Source organism: Triticum dicoccoides, chromosome 2B, assembly GCF_002162155.2.
Source record: "Triticum dicoccoides isolate Atlit2015 ecotype Zavitan chromosome 2B, WEW_v2.0, whole genome shotgun sequence".
NCBI classification, from domain to species: Eukaryota; Viridiplantae; Streptophyta; class Magnoliopsida; order Poales; family Poaceae; genus Triticum; species Triticum dicoccoides.
The window spans coordinates 799,394,269-799,408,731 of NC_041383.1; the positions used below are offsets into that span (position 1 = coordinate 799,394,269).

Sequence of the window (14,463 nt, forward strand, 5' to 3'; positions counted from 1 at the left end):
TCCTGGCGGTAGGGTTGCACACCCTACCGCCGAGTCTCCTGGCGGTAGGGTCGACGGCACGAAACGGCAGCCGTTTGGTCAGGCTGACGTGGATAAGTACCCTACCGCCAGGGCACTTGGCGGTAGGCTGTGTAACCCAACCGCCAGAGACCCTGGCGGTAAGAAAAAGGGTCAAATCCCGAAAAAATTTCAAACCGGGGTCAGATCCTGAATTTGTTGGCAACCAACTTACTACCTTGGCAACCGTAAAAAAAAAACTTAAGCACAGCCGGTGGTTGCACCAGGACTAGTATGAGATGAGACACATAGTTCTCTGACAATTAAGCAGCCGACAGCGAGACCCCTTCTTCTTCCCCCGTGTCTTTCTCTCTTATTTTAGCCATTTACTTTTCCTTCTCTAGAAGAAAGAAGAAAGAAGAAAAGAAAACATTTCAGCGTGTGTCCGTCCACTAGTTGTATCATCATCTCATCTGGTTGGTCTGACTCTGATTAGTCTCCCTCTCCCTCCTACTACTAGTATAATACTTCCTCCGTTCCTTTATCTAAGGTATATTATTTTTGGCACGGTGAGCAAGACACATAATTATAGACGTGTTAGGACGAAATTACCCTCAGAAAATTTATTCGTTAGTGGCAAGTAAATCAATTAGTCCAGGAAAGTAAGAGATACATGCAATCGACATAGAGATAGTTTCCTTCTTTTGCTATAAGAAAAGATACATACAATCAGGAGAGAGATACTTTTCTTTTTCTGAAGGGCTAACAAGGGAATTACGAGGAATTAGAAGAAATACACCTTACATCCTGAAATTTTATAAAAAAACAAATACACCTTATATAAAGGAACGGAGGGAGTAGTATAATAGGAGTCCCTGAAAAAATATAATATAATACTCCCACCGATTTCAAAATAAATGTGCTGAGCTTAATACAAATTTATACTAGAGCTAGTATAAAATTGCAACACTTATTTTTGGACGGAAGAAGTAAGACACTGTTTCCAACCTGCGGGCCGGCGGGCTACAGGAGAAATCTACATAGGAGAGTAACTCAAGCCCCCAACCACCTCCCTCCCTCGCTTCTTGTTCTTCCCCCCTGCCTTCCCGTCCGACACCTCCCGTCCCGGCCCCTACCCCTATCCATTTCCTCTCCCTGCGGTGTGCCGCCGCCGCCGCCGCTCGCCGCCGATCTGACTCGACTCGCCCGGGAAGAACACGCACACATACACACACCAAGCCGGTCGGCTGCTCTCCTGCCTGCCAGTGCCAGGTACCCGCCGGCCGTTGTCGCCTACAGTTGCCTACCTTGTACTACTAATTGTTTATTACCAACTCCTTACTTTGTTGTAATTGTTTATGTGCCAACTTCTCAAGTCCTGTATGTACGTGTCGTTGACAAGCCTCCATCCACTCCCGTCCCACGGATCCATCCATCTCTGCACCTTCTCTCTTCTCTGCACATGCCGCAGCTTACCTAGCCGGATAATACTACTTCTTCCGGACAAGGGAGCTCAGCAGCGGCCTGGAGAAGATCCAGATCGACCTGCAGCCTCCAGCCAAGTCTCCTGCAGTTTCTGTGTCTTTTTTATTCGCCATGAGGTGCTTCCACGGTTGATTTGAGGTTAATTTCATGCCCATCTCTGACCCTGATCTGCTCCAAAAGATGAAAAAAAATAATATTAGCGTAGCCTTGTTTTAATTTAAGAGTGAGAGAGAGCCACACGCGTGCTGTCATAATTTCCAGTCCAACTTATTGGCCTCTCCTGAACTTTCAGTTTTCATGAAATTTCAGTCCAACTTATTGGCCTCTCCTGAAATTTCAGTTTTCATGAAATTTCAGTCCAACTTATTGGCCTCTCCTCAACTTTCAGTTTTCATGAAATTTCAGTCCAACTTATTGGCCTCTCCTGAATTTTCAGTTTTTTATACAGTTTCAGTCCAACTTGGCCTCTGTTGCAGTTTCAGTTTCTATGAAATGGTTAGACTTGACATCTTCTCTTATGTGACAAAGGCTACCCTGAGCAGTTTTCTCCCTTGCAATATGCTCATGCAGGCCAAGAGCGGGTTTGACACGGCAGCCACTATAAGCAACTGAGGATAATGAGCTGGTGTTGCCTCCCAAGAGCCAAGAAACAGCAGCAGGACAACAACAATCTCTACTCCCATAGACGACGGGAGAATCTTGTCACCCAGAGCAGCATAAGCGGTAAGGCTTCTGCCTGGGTTGCAAAATTTAACGCCACTATTCTACCATCAGTTTTCTTTTTGTTCCACCAATTGACCCAATCAACACTCCAGTTTGACATACAAGCAGCTACAGCACTCCCACATATGCCAAACCTAAAAAGTTCATTTCTGCATTTTACTAAAAATCATCCTTGACAACTTCTTCGACAAAAGATGTGTTATCCAAGGCTTCTTTAACGATCAAATGTTGCTTTTTCAAGGCATTTCAGCTGAGAAGAACATAAGGCTCTTCTCCTATGCTCAGCTGAAATCAGCAACAGACAACTTCAACCGCAACAACAAAGTCGGACGAGGAGGTTTCGGGACAGTTTATAAGGTGACACTTTTACCTCTTTCTCCATGCGAATCGAGGGGACGGTCCAAAGCCACCGGTTCTTCCATGTCTGATCAGTATGTCTGTGTTTCAGGGAACCATACCAAACAAGCAAGATGTCGCGGTCAAAGTTCTCTCTGCTGAATCCAGACAGGGCATCAGGGAATTCCTGACCGAAATCGACGTTATCAGCAACGTGAAGCACCCTAACCTCGTTGAATTGATCGGCTGTTGCGTCGAAGAAGACAATCGCATTTTGGTGTATGAGTACCTGGAGAACAGCAGCCTCGACCGTGCACTCTTGGGTATGAATCTATTATTATGTCTGTCTGTCACATTAAATTGGTTATTTTTCTCTGTGGCTTAACATTTTACCTTGTGCTTCCGCAGGCTCCGACAGCGATCCAGCCAATTTCACATGGAGCGTAAGATCTTCCATATGCATCGGTGTTGCCAGAGGTCTTGCATACCTGCATGAAGAGATCCCGTCACCGATCGTGCACAGAGATATCAAGGCTAGCAATATACTCATCGACAAGAATTACGTCCCCAAGATCGGGGACTTCGGTCTGGCCAAACTATTTCCGGACAATATCACCCACATCAGCACCCGAGTAGCTGGAACAACGTGAGTACATTGCGATTTGCAGTTCATTTAACCGGAATGTTAGTTTCTTGGTTACTTTGAATTAACTCTGAACAATGGGTTTCATGCAGAGGGTACCTTGCACCTGAATATGCATGGCATGGTCAGTTGACAAAGAAAGCAGATATATACAGCTTCGGGGTCCTCGCAATCGAGATCGTCAGCGGCAAGAGTGGCTCGAGGAGCCTGCTGGCCGATGATAAGTTTCTTCTAGAGAAGGTCAGCTCTTGCTTAGTATCATGTGCTTCTTATACCTGCTTATCTGCATTCCACAAATGAATGAAGACATGTTTGTAATACTGTTCCAGAAATCAGAACAACAACATTGTCTAATAAAACTAGATCTGCTACAGTTATGTGGGGTGAATTTAGTTTGCGGCATCTCCCTGACTTTATGCCAGTAAAAAGATTCGCAAGCATCAAATGATTTATACCAGCCTCTGGTCCTGGTCTAACTCTGAACATTCATTGACAACAGACCTGGGAGCTGTATGAAGCAGGGAGCCTCAAGGAACTGGTTGATCCAGACCTTGGAGATTACCCTGATGAGGAGGCCATCAGGTTCATCAAGGTGGCCCTCTTCTGCACGCAGGCGGCGGCGGCGCGGCGGCCATCGATGCTGCAGGTGGTGAAGATGCTGTCCAAGCCCATCCGGATCAACGAGAGCGAGCTGACGGCGCCGGGGTACATCAGTGAGTACAATAGCGGTGTCTCCAAGGCGACGGCCTCCAGCGACTCGAGGTTCAAGAACTCGACCACGGCGGACGATTCCGACATGTTCAGCACGGTCGTGCCGCAGACGGTGACCGACGTCAGCCCTAGGTGAAACAAGGCACCAGAGGAGGGTGCTCTGCTTTGTTTCTTTACTTCCATTATATGTAGGGTTACAGAGGGCACAGTGTGTCTGCTCATGAGTGTTGTCTTCTTAGTGAGGCAAGTTAGAAATTGTAAATGATATACTAGATTAGTGATTCATGCCAGGGCAATGTAAAATTGCTGGAAATATGACGGTAGAATCATGCCTGTCATCACATTCAGTTAACTTCTCAGCTTTTGGTTTAAGACCATAGTGTATTCACCCATCCAAAATGTCTGGAACCAGGAGAAAACATTGAAGAGTGCAGTTGTTTGCTGTGATACTAAGCTGAATGTTCAGAGCTGATCGATACAAAGCCATCCCGACGCGCATCTCTACAAAAAAGATCGCTACAGGACTGGCGACACTCCGGGTATTGAAAACATGAGAAGTTTCAGTCTAAGCATAGTCATGGTTCTGGTGTTTCTTTCTGTAAAAAGAAAAGAAGCTACTCTGATGCTGCTGCGGGCTGCTCCTTCTCCGTCTCTGCGGCGGGGCCGTTGGCGGGTGCTTCTTTGCTCTCTGCGGGCTGCTTGGCTCCGTTTGCTGGTGCTGGCGCGCCGTCTTTTGCACCTTCCTTGGCGCCTTCCTTGGCAGCTGGGGCTGGTGGAGGTTGCATCATGTGCGGCGGCGGAGCATGCTTGAGCTTCACTAGGACCTGGCGCATCCGGGAGAGGTCGGTGGGCTTGCCGGGCTTGGGGCCCTGAATGACTGCGATGGATGGCTTCTTGTCCTTGTCTTTCTTGCCCCGCTTCTCGATGGTAGCGATTTCATGTGGGATGAGCTCCGAGATTGATTTCCAGTACTGCTTGTCTGCGCTAGCATGGAATTTCTCCTGGCTTTCTACGAAAATCTGCAGAACACCACAAGTCCACAGTGATCAATGCATGTTTGCTTACAGAATATTACTTCATTAAGAAATGCCCCCTCACATACCTTCTCTCTTTCCCTGCTATGGACCTTATTCGTCTCACAGGTCTGTATCCTCTTCTCATTGAAAGCTATCTTGAACTCTTCAGCTTCTGCAATTATTTGGGCGCGTAGCTCCTTCTCCTTCCGTTCTTTTTCCTCGAGAACTAGAGCATTTTGCCTGAAACCACAATGAAGCTGTTCAAACTATATAGCTCATAGACAGCAAAATTTACACTATGCAAGGGAAACCAGAAAAAGGATAATTAAAGGAAGAAAAATTGCTACATCAATCAATTCTACAGGGTACTGTGGCAGGCCAGTTATCAGGGTTCAGGTATCAGGACACAACTCAAGGCCATTATCCAAGGACATTGCATAACTAGTTTACTGGGCTCTCTGTATGACAACTATCACAGCAAAAATGAAGCATACTACTGCCATCACAATGCCCAGATCACACAGAGTGCCCCACAAATTTGGGCAAAAATATACAACAGAAATTCAATGATTCTAGAACTAATAATCTTACCGTCTTAAATAAAGAATTACAGTTGCCGATATTTATGGCATGCAGCAATTTTTTAAAAAAAAATACATGTTCAGAAAAGCAATGCAAGAATATGCCACTCAGACGCACACTTCAGAAACACGAATAATGCATGCTCGGCCACTGGCAGACAAGCGGCTGTTGTGTTCCAGCTAGCACACACCATTACAGCTTTACTGATCGGTTTTAATGGAGCTTATTATTTGGTTTTTTGTGTGCTGGCACAGCAAACTGATGCAATGAAAGTAAAGTATCAGTTACGCTACAGGACATACGCAACTGAAAGAGACGATATGTACAACTCATCATCATGGGGGCACTGAGCGTGATATCACCAAAATACCAAACTATCGGTTGCATACAAGGTAGCTTAGATAGGTTCACAAGCCTACCACATTTATGCTTATGCCCCCCAGCTGTGCAGTTGCATCTCTGCCAACCAACAGGTTAAACCACGATTTACTCGAAGGAACTGAACAAGTGACCCTAAAAAAAGATGAATATACAACCTGCACTTTTCTATGACAACCATGTAAGCACCTACAATAAGTTCAGTAATAATCAGCAGACTGTTAACTTAACCATGTAAATGTCAGAGCTTGAACTAGATGCAGTGTTGCAACAGTGTAGATGGACTGTAACTAGCAGATTCAGTCATAAATCCACACGATGAAACTTGGTGGATGCAATCATCCACCACTCAATTTCCAGTTCCATCCTAATCGAACCGAGCAGACATAAAAATACAGGCTTCCGTACACAGAATTGTAATCGAGATCAGCACCTCCAGGTTGCTCAATTAACTGAACATTAGGCGAGAATAGCAGGAACAGAGCGTTAGATTAGATCTGACTCTGAGCGCCGGAACCCTAGCTCTGTCAGGGCCAGGAACCGGATAGCGACAGGCGAAAAGGGATCGGGTGGGGGCGGTTCTCACCTGCGCCACTCGCGGAGGAGGACCCCCTCCTCCCTGCCCATCTCGGCCGGCGGCGGCAGGACGGGCCCGCCGTCGTCGTCCCCGCCCCCGAAGTCCGAGTCGGGGAAGAAGGCCGCGGGGGCGTACCCGCCGGAGACGTGGCGGACGGGGACGGCTCCGCCGTCGGAGTCGGCGGCGATCTCCTCGTCCACCGCCTCCTCCTCCTCCTCCTCCTCGGGGCCGGCGTCGGCGAAGGAGCCGTACCCGGCGTCCGCGAAGGAGGCGTACCCTCCCGCGCCGCCGTTGGCGTCCTCGGCGTCGTCGAAGGGGTGGGAGGCGGTGCGCTGGAGGTCGTCCGCGGCGCCGCCGTCGTCGTCGGCGAAGAAGGGGTCCATGGTGGGCTGCGGCGGCGGTGGTGGGGAGGGAGGGGGAGAGGTTTTTGGTCGGCGCGGCGCGGCGCGGGTGCGGTTGGACTGGTGCTGTGGACTTCGCGTGCGTCGTCCGTGGGGTGGGGTGGGGTGGGGGGTGGTGGTTTTGGATTTGGATTTTTTGGACGGTGCGCTTTGCTTGCTCCGCCACGCGCTCCTTTACTCGATTATTTCCTTAAAAAAACGTTCTCTCTTCATAACAGATTTTATGTTTATTTCTTTCAAAAAAAAACACTGAAAATTCTACCTACAGAGTGAACGTTCGCCCGGTGGCTTCCACGGGCGACGCGTTCACTGTCACTGAACCACTGGCACACTCACGCCAGCACTGCAAATCAGTGTGAGAAAAGGAGACGTCCAGTCCCTTCCTCATCTGTCTCCACGAGTCACCTCGGTAGCTATCTGACGACGCTGCATCCCCCAATTCATTGCCTCTCTCGTATCTACGCATTGCCTCCGTCGTATGCCGCGTTTTCTCCTTCTTGTAGTCGTCCTCCACATGATTCAAGTGTTGCCCAGTAGCATGCTTTTATCATGAGAGCACGAATCGCGACCGCTGCCCCTTCAGTTCATTTGAGGCTCATTTTAAGGGAACTTTCATGGGGTGTTGGTAGGGGTGGGACATGACGGGATTGTGTGATGAGGTTGCACGGTGGAGGAGGATCTCGTCGTGGTGTGCGCTCGATTTCGAGAGGAAGTGGAGGCATAGGGGTAGGTCATGCTTGCTTGACCGCATTGGTGGAATTGAGCGAAGAACGGAGATGATGGTGGTGGAGGTTAGATAGCATGAGCTCCAGGGTCATCGAAGTGTCGGATGCAGCAGGGGAAGAGGCTGTAACATCCCCAAATTTTAAAATTTGTGGAATTAACGTAAATTTAGGAATGATCATCTGAGTGATCAAATTTGATGAGGATTTCAGGCTTTTGAGTTTGAATATTGAGATGGAGGGAATAAAAGGACTTTCCTATGTTTCTATTTGAATTTTTCTCTGCTTCTTCAAAGTATCCAAACCCAATCTCAACTCCAACAATAGTTGGAAGGTTTAAATATTTTTTTAAAATTAGAATTAATATATGCTTAAATATTAGAAGGTTATATTCCAATTCAAAACTTGGAGAGAGAAAGTAACAAGGATCCCTCAAATATTAATTGGGATTGAGTGATTTGGAGTTCAAAAGTATTCTGCAATTTAAACCCTATAACTATTTTGACGTTATTTTATAAGGCTTATTATAGCCTTTGTTTCTAGAAGGATGTTTTTGTAATATATTTAGGTTAGGAAATATTTGTCGTAAGCACTAACTTTGTGAGTTATTTAATTTTTTGGGGACTTTTAAAAATTGAAATAGATTTATTAGAGGTTATATTCTATTCATAGTTTTTTAAACGGAATTTAGGAAAATAACTTAGAAAGTAAGGGGTCGAGCCCTCAACATCGTGGCCTAGCCCACAAGCCGAAATGGTACACAGCTAACACGAGGCGCGAATGAGGCGGTTCCTATTGGACGCTGTGAGAATCAAACAAGGGACCTTTTTCCCCTGATAAACTGCACTAACCACCCCAACCTCAACACTTTCTTGTTCTAACTACTCTCTTTACTTCTTTATCTTCTTCTTTTTTATTATTTCTATTTTCTTTTTTTTGCTCCACTACAATTTCGTAAACTTTTCCCAAAATCGATGAACTTTTTTTTAATTTGTGAACTTTTTACAGAATTGATGAACTTTCTTCAAAATTGATGATCATTTTAAAAAATATCGAAGAATATTACAGAAATTTGATATACATTTTTCAAAGTAGATGATTTTGCTTTTCCAAATTTGATGATTTTTATAAAATTCAATGAACTTTTTTTAAAAAAATCAGTGAACTTTTTCAAATTCGATGAACGTTTTTCCAAAATCCCTAAATATTTTTCAACATTAATAAACTATTTTCAAAATTGATGAACTTTTTTAAAATTAATGAACTTTTTCAAATTCGATGAACTTTTTTCAATTCCAATGAACTTTTTTAAAACTCGTGAACATTTTTTTACAAATCTGTGAACCTTGTCAACTTCATGATTGTTTTTCGTTTTATTGATTTTTACGTTTTTTTCTTTCTCTAATGGGATTGTGTACATGGGCTGGCCCACCAGTGCCGACCCGTGGGCGCAAGGGATCTTCCTGACGCCTGAAGCGCTGACTAGGAGCTCCCCGCGAATGATGGTAACAACTAACCAAGGAGTTCCCCCCAGTTATTTTTCTTTTGGTTTTAGTTTTTCTATTAAGTTTCTGTTGCAGATTTTTAAAATGTTTTTCTCTTTGGTTTTACCCCTCTTGAAATTCATGTACTTTAAACATTCGTTTAAAATTCATGTACTTTAAACATTCGTTTAAAATTCATGAATTTTTTAACTTTATGAACTTTTCAAAATTCCTGAATATATCTTAAAGTGCATTTTTAATTCCTGAACATTATTTTAATTAATGAATATTTTCAGTAATTATTTTAATTGTGAAAAGTTTTGAACTTGTGAAAATTTTAAATTTTCAAACATTGTTTTCAAAATTTATATTTTTGAAATTCATGAAAGAAAGGTTTTGAACATTTTTGAATTATATAAAACCACTTGAACAAAAAAGATGTGAAAAAAATTGGCTCGCTTGGAAGCATTGTGTCTGTCATGGGCTGGGTCAGCTCCATGTACTCCCTGACCAGTGCTCCTCCCTTTGCATGACCGCGTCGCTCCTCCAACTTCCCTCACTGATGATACTATTCAATTGTCGGCTCGTACTACCACCAACTTCTCTACGCAGGTACTACACTCAATCTGCTTGCTCCCGCCCTCCGCATGGCGAAATTAGCTTTTCGTGCATGGCTATTAGATAGGCAGAGATCATCAGATGAGAAGGGTTATCAGATGAGAAGGGTTCATGCATAGAGCGAGCGTGATGCACGCACACATACATGTCATCTTGATTGCAAGTGCAATTCGCCTGTCCATCGGCCTCGTGCATGTGACTGCACATGCCATGTGGTCCTTAATCATTAACTGAGTGATCAAATTACTATGGTTAACTTCAGGAGAAAAGAATTATTGTGATTTCTTCATTCAGGAATCTGGAGCAAATTATGATGCACTAGCACTAATGTGGTTACCTTCCATGGGCTTATTGTCTGCATGTGCTTTTTCAAGTTTGTTTGTGTGTTTTATCTACTGGCTGGTCCTTTTCTACAAGTGTTGTCATATAAACAGAAATGAAACTCACATTCTTATTTCAGATGTATAGATAAATATGAGTCGGCCTTCAAACTTGCCAAAAACGGGCATGGACTTATATTTAAGGGTTATCATTCACTTAAATATCGACGAATTGATATCTGTTTACATTCGGAACTGGGATAAATAGGAATCATTTTGTTCATGATACTTGGTTACATGAGCTTTTTCTCTTCTGTGTAGGCCGTGTTGGAATTTGCTAGTAGGCCTTTGGCCCAAAGCCCAACTCAAATTCTGAAATTCTCTTGGCCCATTCATGCACACATGTGAGTGAAGTGAGTGAGGCTAAAGTTTAGTCCCACCTCATAAGTTGAGAGAGAGTTGCACCTCTTTATAAAATGAGCTCTTCTACCACTTGTATGAGCATGAGAAGAGGAGACCTACACGCGCGCTCCTCCTCCTCACTCGCCTCGCCACGCCATGCCTCGTCACGACGCGCCGCGGGTTGCGGGTTGCGGGATTGAGCCGAGCCGAGGACAGATCTATGCACGTTGTCTATATTTTTGCTGCTCGGGGAAAATTAATGAGTCATTAATTAATAATTAACGGATGCGTTAATTAAAGAACCGTTTTCGATTCTTCTGGATCGTGATGACTAGGACGTGGGGTTTACTCCCACAACCTACCCGACCCGCACTATATAGTCAGGCAGATGTCTACCCTAGCCGCCGCCGCTTCGTATGGTTTCTCACCATCGTTCCAGATCATTGCGCCGCCAAGCAAGTCTTCTCCATCCCTCCTTTCGGCATGCACCGGGAGAAGGGACAGCAGGCCTCCAGAACCCCGCCTCTCATGATCCTGTACGGGAGAGGGGCGATCAGGTTTTTGGGGAGCGCACTCGCGCGACTGCTGGCAGCGACGACTTCGCAAACGACGACTTCTTCCAAGACCTCGGCAACCTCATCCTCGACGACATGGGCGACAACATCAACGTCGGCGGTGCTGCTCCCACTGCACCGTATGTGATTCTATCCTTCCTGTTCAAGATCGTGGTAGAATTCATGTTTCTAGTATGTGCCCTAGATGTGATCTGTTCATCTACTATGCTACACTACTAGGGAAAAGCCTAGCAGCAACGCGGATTCTAGGTATATCAGTAGCGCGGATTCTACTATGCTACACTACTAGGGAAAAGCCTAACTCGTAGCAGCAGCGCGTACGCTCCCGCGCTACTGATATACAAGTGTAGCAGCAGCGTTCTTACAGGGAGCTCGCTAATGCTAATAGCTATAGCGCGCTTGTCTTGTGCGCGCTTTTGCTACTACCGTGCTGCTGCTAACTTTTCTCCACTCGCTACTGCTGATTTTAGTAGTTTTTTATTTTTTTCTGCATATTTGTTTTGTATTTGAACAAGCTTTATAGAAGAATCTTTAGCACATACAAATGTCATCATGATACACATACAAATGCCTGCGAGACCACAAATGTAATCATAGCATATACATACAAATAGTCTCATCATAATCATCATCCAACACAAAGTGGTATCTTGTCATCATCTCGAAAATAGCAATACATGCAAGTCTCGAATACTTGCAACTACAACGTCATCCATCTAAACTAAGGTATACGCGAGAAGAGCTATCACTATGAGTGAGAGCGGAACTATGCAGTACATGAGGTGGCGGTTACGAGTCCTCTCTCGCGCTAGCGTGAACCTCAAGTAACTAGCTTCTCCTTCTTGTCTGCTTTTGAAGCCTTTATGGCTGGCACCCAAGAACCCATTCACTTGCTTCTTATGCTTCTTCTTTTCGGTAGCAGCATCGGCGCTAGTACCTTCCCCGCCGGTATCTTCCCCGCCGGTACCTTCCCCGTTGGTCTCGGCGCCGCCATCGGTGTCGGCGCCGTCGGTGTCGATGTCGGCATCAGTACCATCATCAAGGCCGACCTGCAAACCTTGTTTAGCAGTCAAATAGTCGAGGTACTCTTGTTCACCCTCATAATCCATCTCATCTGCATCTTGGTTAGAAGGCCCAGTTTCTTCGTTGTTCGACATGTTTCCTATGATTAAGTCTCTTCGTTTATTTCTAAAAGTATGAAAAAAATGAGAAATGACATAAAAAAGAAATCCATGTGCCAGCACTCGATATGCCTACTATCTAACGCAAATCATGCCAAAATTCACGGAAAATTTTGGCATGACCTTTGCTAAAAAATGGACATATCGAGCGCCTGAAATTCACCGGAACGGAAATGAATCAACATTCTGGCGTAACATAGGCTACTCAGATCATTTACCAAAATTGAACCAAAACATCACATGTCCAAATTCCAAACATGACATGTCCAAAACATGACATGTCCACATATCACATGTCCAGTTCAAATTTGCATATAAATTCAGCCTACCTAAATTTGCATATAAGTTCAACCTAGCTAAATTCATAACTAAATAAATAACCTAACTAACCTAACTAACCCTAGCTAGCAGAGAGAGGGGGGGGGTTTACAGAGGGTGCAGGGGCGAGGAGGCAGGCCCGACGACGGCCGAGGTTGGGAGGGGAGGAAGCAGAGGAGGGAGGCTTGGCGCGTCGGGGTCAGGAGCGAATGCCGGGGTCGGGGGCGAGAGCGCCGGGGTCGGGGGCGAGCACCGGGGCGCGGCGGTGCGACGGGGGAAGAGACAGTGCAGATTTGGGGGGAAAAGAGGCGGGATGAAGCAGAGAGAGGGAGGATTTTGGGTTAAGTGGACGTAGCAAGAGCGCCTTTAGACCAAAAGCGCTACTACTAATACAGGTAGCCATAGCGGGTTTTAAGGAAAACGCTACTGCTACCTTGACTAGCTGTAGCTCTTTTTCAGTAAACCGCTACTACTATAACCAGTTTTCCTTTTTCTTTTCCTTTATTTTCTCTCACTTTTTTTTCCGAGAGCAGTGAACGAAGGGAAGGTGATATACATTGCATCATTTGACGGTTAAATATGTATACAAAATAGGAACATATATATTACATCATTAGACCCATGCATAATAATGGCTAAGTGTGTATACAAAATAGGAACATATATATATATGTGTATATATATATATTACATCATTTGACCGATAACATACGGTTCCTCAGCGTTGACGTTTTCGTTTTTTGAGTCAGCTTCTTTCCCTTCTTGTTCGTCGAAGAATAATTGAGCCCCTCATTGTGACTTTGCCTTTTCCATGGGGTATGATTTTTCTTAGGTAATGTAGTATTATTGTTCTTTTGACGTATACTTCATCATCATCGTCATCTTCCCTCATTGGGTTGCCGTACTGATCGTAGTCTTCCTCGTTGGCGACTGCATCCATTCCAATGATGTTCCTTTTGCTTCTCCTCACGACAACATGGCTGGGATTGCGCGAGTCAGTTATGAAGAAACATTGTGTCACGTGCTTAGCGTGTACCCATGGCTCGTTTTTTAGTCATGGTAGTGAAAATCCGGCTTTATCTTTCGACATTCTTAGCCCATCTAACACGGAACATCGTCGTGTTGTGCAGTCCAGGGTAGTCAAGCTCCCAGATCTCCTCGATCCTTCCATAAAATTGTTCAGTTGTGCCGTTATCGCTGCGGGTCATGCATTCCATCGTCACCCGTGAGTTCTGATCATCATTGTCCATATCTTTGTCCTGCGTGTAGAACGTGTATCCGTTGATATCATATACCTGATAGGTTACGAGGTTGGGCGAGGGGCCATGTGCTAAGGTGTATATGAGCAATCCGTCCTTAGAGCCCTCCTCCGGGGGATTAGCAATAATATGCTCTTTGAACCAATGCAGGAAAGTGGAGTTCTGCTCTTTGGTAACTTCGGCGTCCGTCCTGCATACCCCCCGGTCACGATACTTCTTTGCGATAATTTCTTTCTGCAGTGCCACGAAAGGATCTACCTCATCTAGGTGTTGTAGCACTACCTAGTTTGCTATGTCAAAGTCGCTGCGTCGATCTGAGTATGCCACGTGCAGTTCCCTGCGACCATTGCAGTGACCTTCTCCTTCGAGCCTCCCATCGTGCTTGTCAACGGGCAAACCAACACTAACACCAGGCGGCTGGTCTGCGCCATATAGAAAATTCTCGCAGAAAGAGATGCACTCTTGTGTCACATAGCCCTGGACGATGCTTCCATCCGGACGGGACATGTTACGAACTTATCCTTTGATGATCCCATTCATCCTCTCAAACGACATCATGTTGTGCAGGAATGACGGCCCCAGGTCTATTATGTCATTCACAATATGGACACACAGATGCACCATCACGTCAGAGAACGCAGGCGGGAAGTACATCTCAAGCTCATTCAGTATCACAACGATCTCTTCCTGTAGCCTTCGGAGCTGCTTCACACTGATCGACTTTCGAGAGATGAC

The 14,463-nt window shown here is 45.3% G+C and overlaps 2 protein-coding genes across 4 annotated transcripts; one reads left to right on the forward strand and one right to left on the reverse strand.

The window, feature by feature from the left end:
- The first annotated feature begins 1,073 nt into the window (after nt 1-1,073).
- Nucleotides 1,074-4,328, forward strand: LOC119366414 (putative serine/threonine-protein kinase). 3 transcript variants are annotated; one of them, XM_037632149.1, is made up of 7 exons: nt 1,074-1,269; nt 2,053-2,205; nt 2,456-2,562; nt 2,654-2,864; nt 2,950-3,187; nt 3,277-3,424; nt 3,684-4,328. In XM_037632149.1, the coding sequence occupies exons 2-7, from the start codon at nt 2,100-2,102 to the stop codon at nt 4,029-4,031; spliced, it is 1,158 nt and encodes a 385-aa protein (XP_037488046.1). In that variant the 5' UTR covers nt 1,074-1,269; nt 2,053-2,099; the 3' UTR covers nt 4,032-4,328. The 3 variants fall into 3 exon arrangements, with proteins under 3 accessions (XP_037488046.1, XP_037488043.1, XP_037488045.1); XM_037632146.1 differs by having other exon boundaries at nt 1,075-1,269; nt 2,447-2,562; XM_037632148.1 differs by lacking the exon at nt 1,074-1,269 and adding an exon at nt 1,290-1,620 and having other exon boundaries at nt 2,447-2,562.
- Nucleotides 4,312-6,909, reverse strand: LOC119366415 (clathrin light chain 1-like). Its single transcript, XM_037632150.1, has 3 exons — nt 6,458-6,909; nt 4,998-5,151; nt 4,312-4,914 (listed from the first exon to the last, which is right to left on the reverse strand). Exons 1-3 carry the CDS (start codon nt 6,829-6,831, stop codon nt 4,510-4,512), a joined length of 933 nt encoding a protein of 310 aa, XP_037488047.1. The 5' UTR covers nt 6,832-6,909; the 3' UTR covers nt 4,312-4,509.
- Between the last annotated feature and the right edge of the window lie 7,554 nt (nt 6,910-14,463).

What these genes read in the sequence shown, in the direction of transcription:
- LOC119366414 (XM_037632146.1), top strand. Translation starts at nt 2,100, where the DNA reads ATGAGCTGGTGTTGCCTCCCAAGAGCCAAGAAACAGCAGCAGGACAAC. An exon ending in CCTCGACCGTGCACTCTTGG is followed by an intron (nt 2,865 to 2,949) that starts GTATGAATCTAT and finishes GTGCTTCCGCAG; the next exon opens with GCTCCGACAGCGATCCAGCC. An exon ending in ATAAGTTTCTTCTAGAGAAG is followed by an intron (nt 3,425 to 3,683) that starts GTCAGCTCTTGC and finishes CATTGACAACAG; the next exon opens with ACCTGGGAGCTGTATGAAGC.
- LOC119366415 (XM_037632150.1), bottom strand. Translation starts at nt 6,831, where the DNA reads ATGGACCCCTTCTTCGCCGACGACGACGGCGGCGCCGCGGACGACCTC. An exon ending in CTCCTCCGCGAGTGGCGCAG is followed by an intron (nt 5,152 to 6,457) that starts GTGAGAACCGCC and finishes TTGTGGTTTCAG; the next exon opens with GCAAAATGCTCTAGTTCTCG. An exon ending in ATAGCAGGGAAAGAGAGAAG is followed by an intron (nt 4,915 to 4,997) that starts GTATGTGAGGGG and finishes GGTGTTCTGCAG; the next exon opens with ATTTTCGTAGAAAGCCAGGA.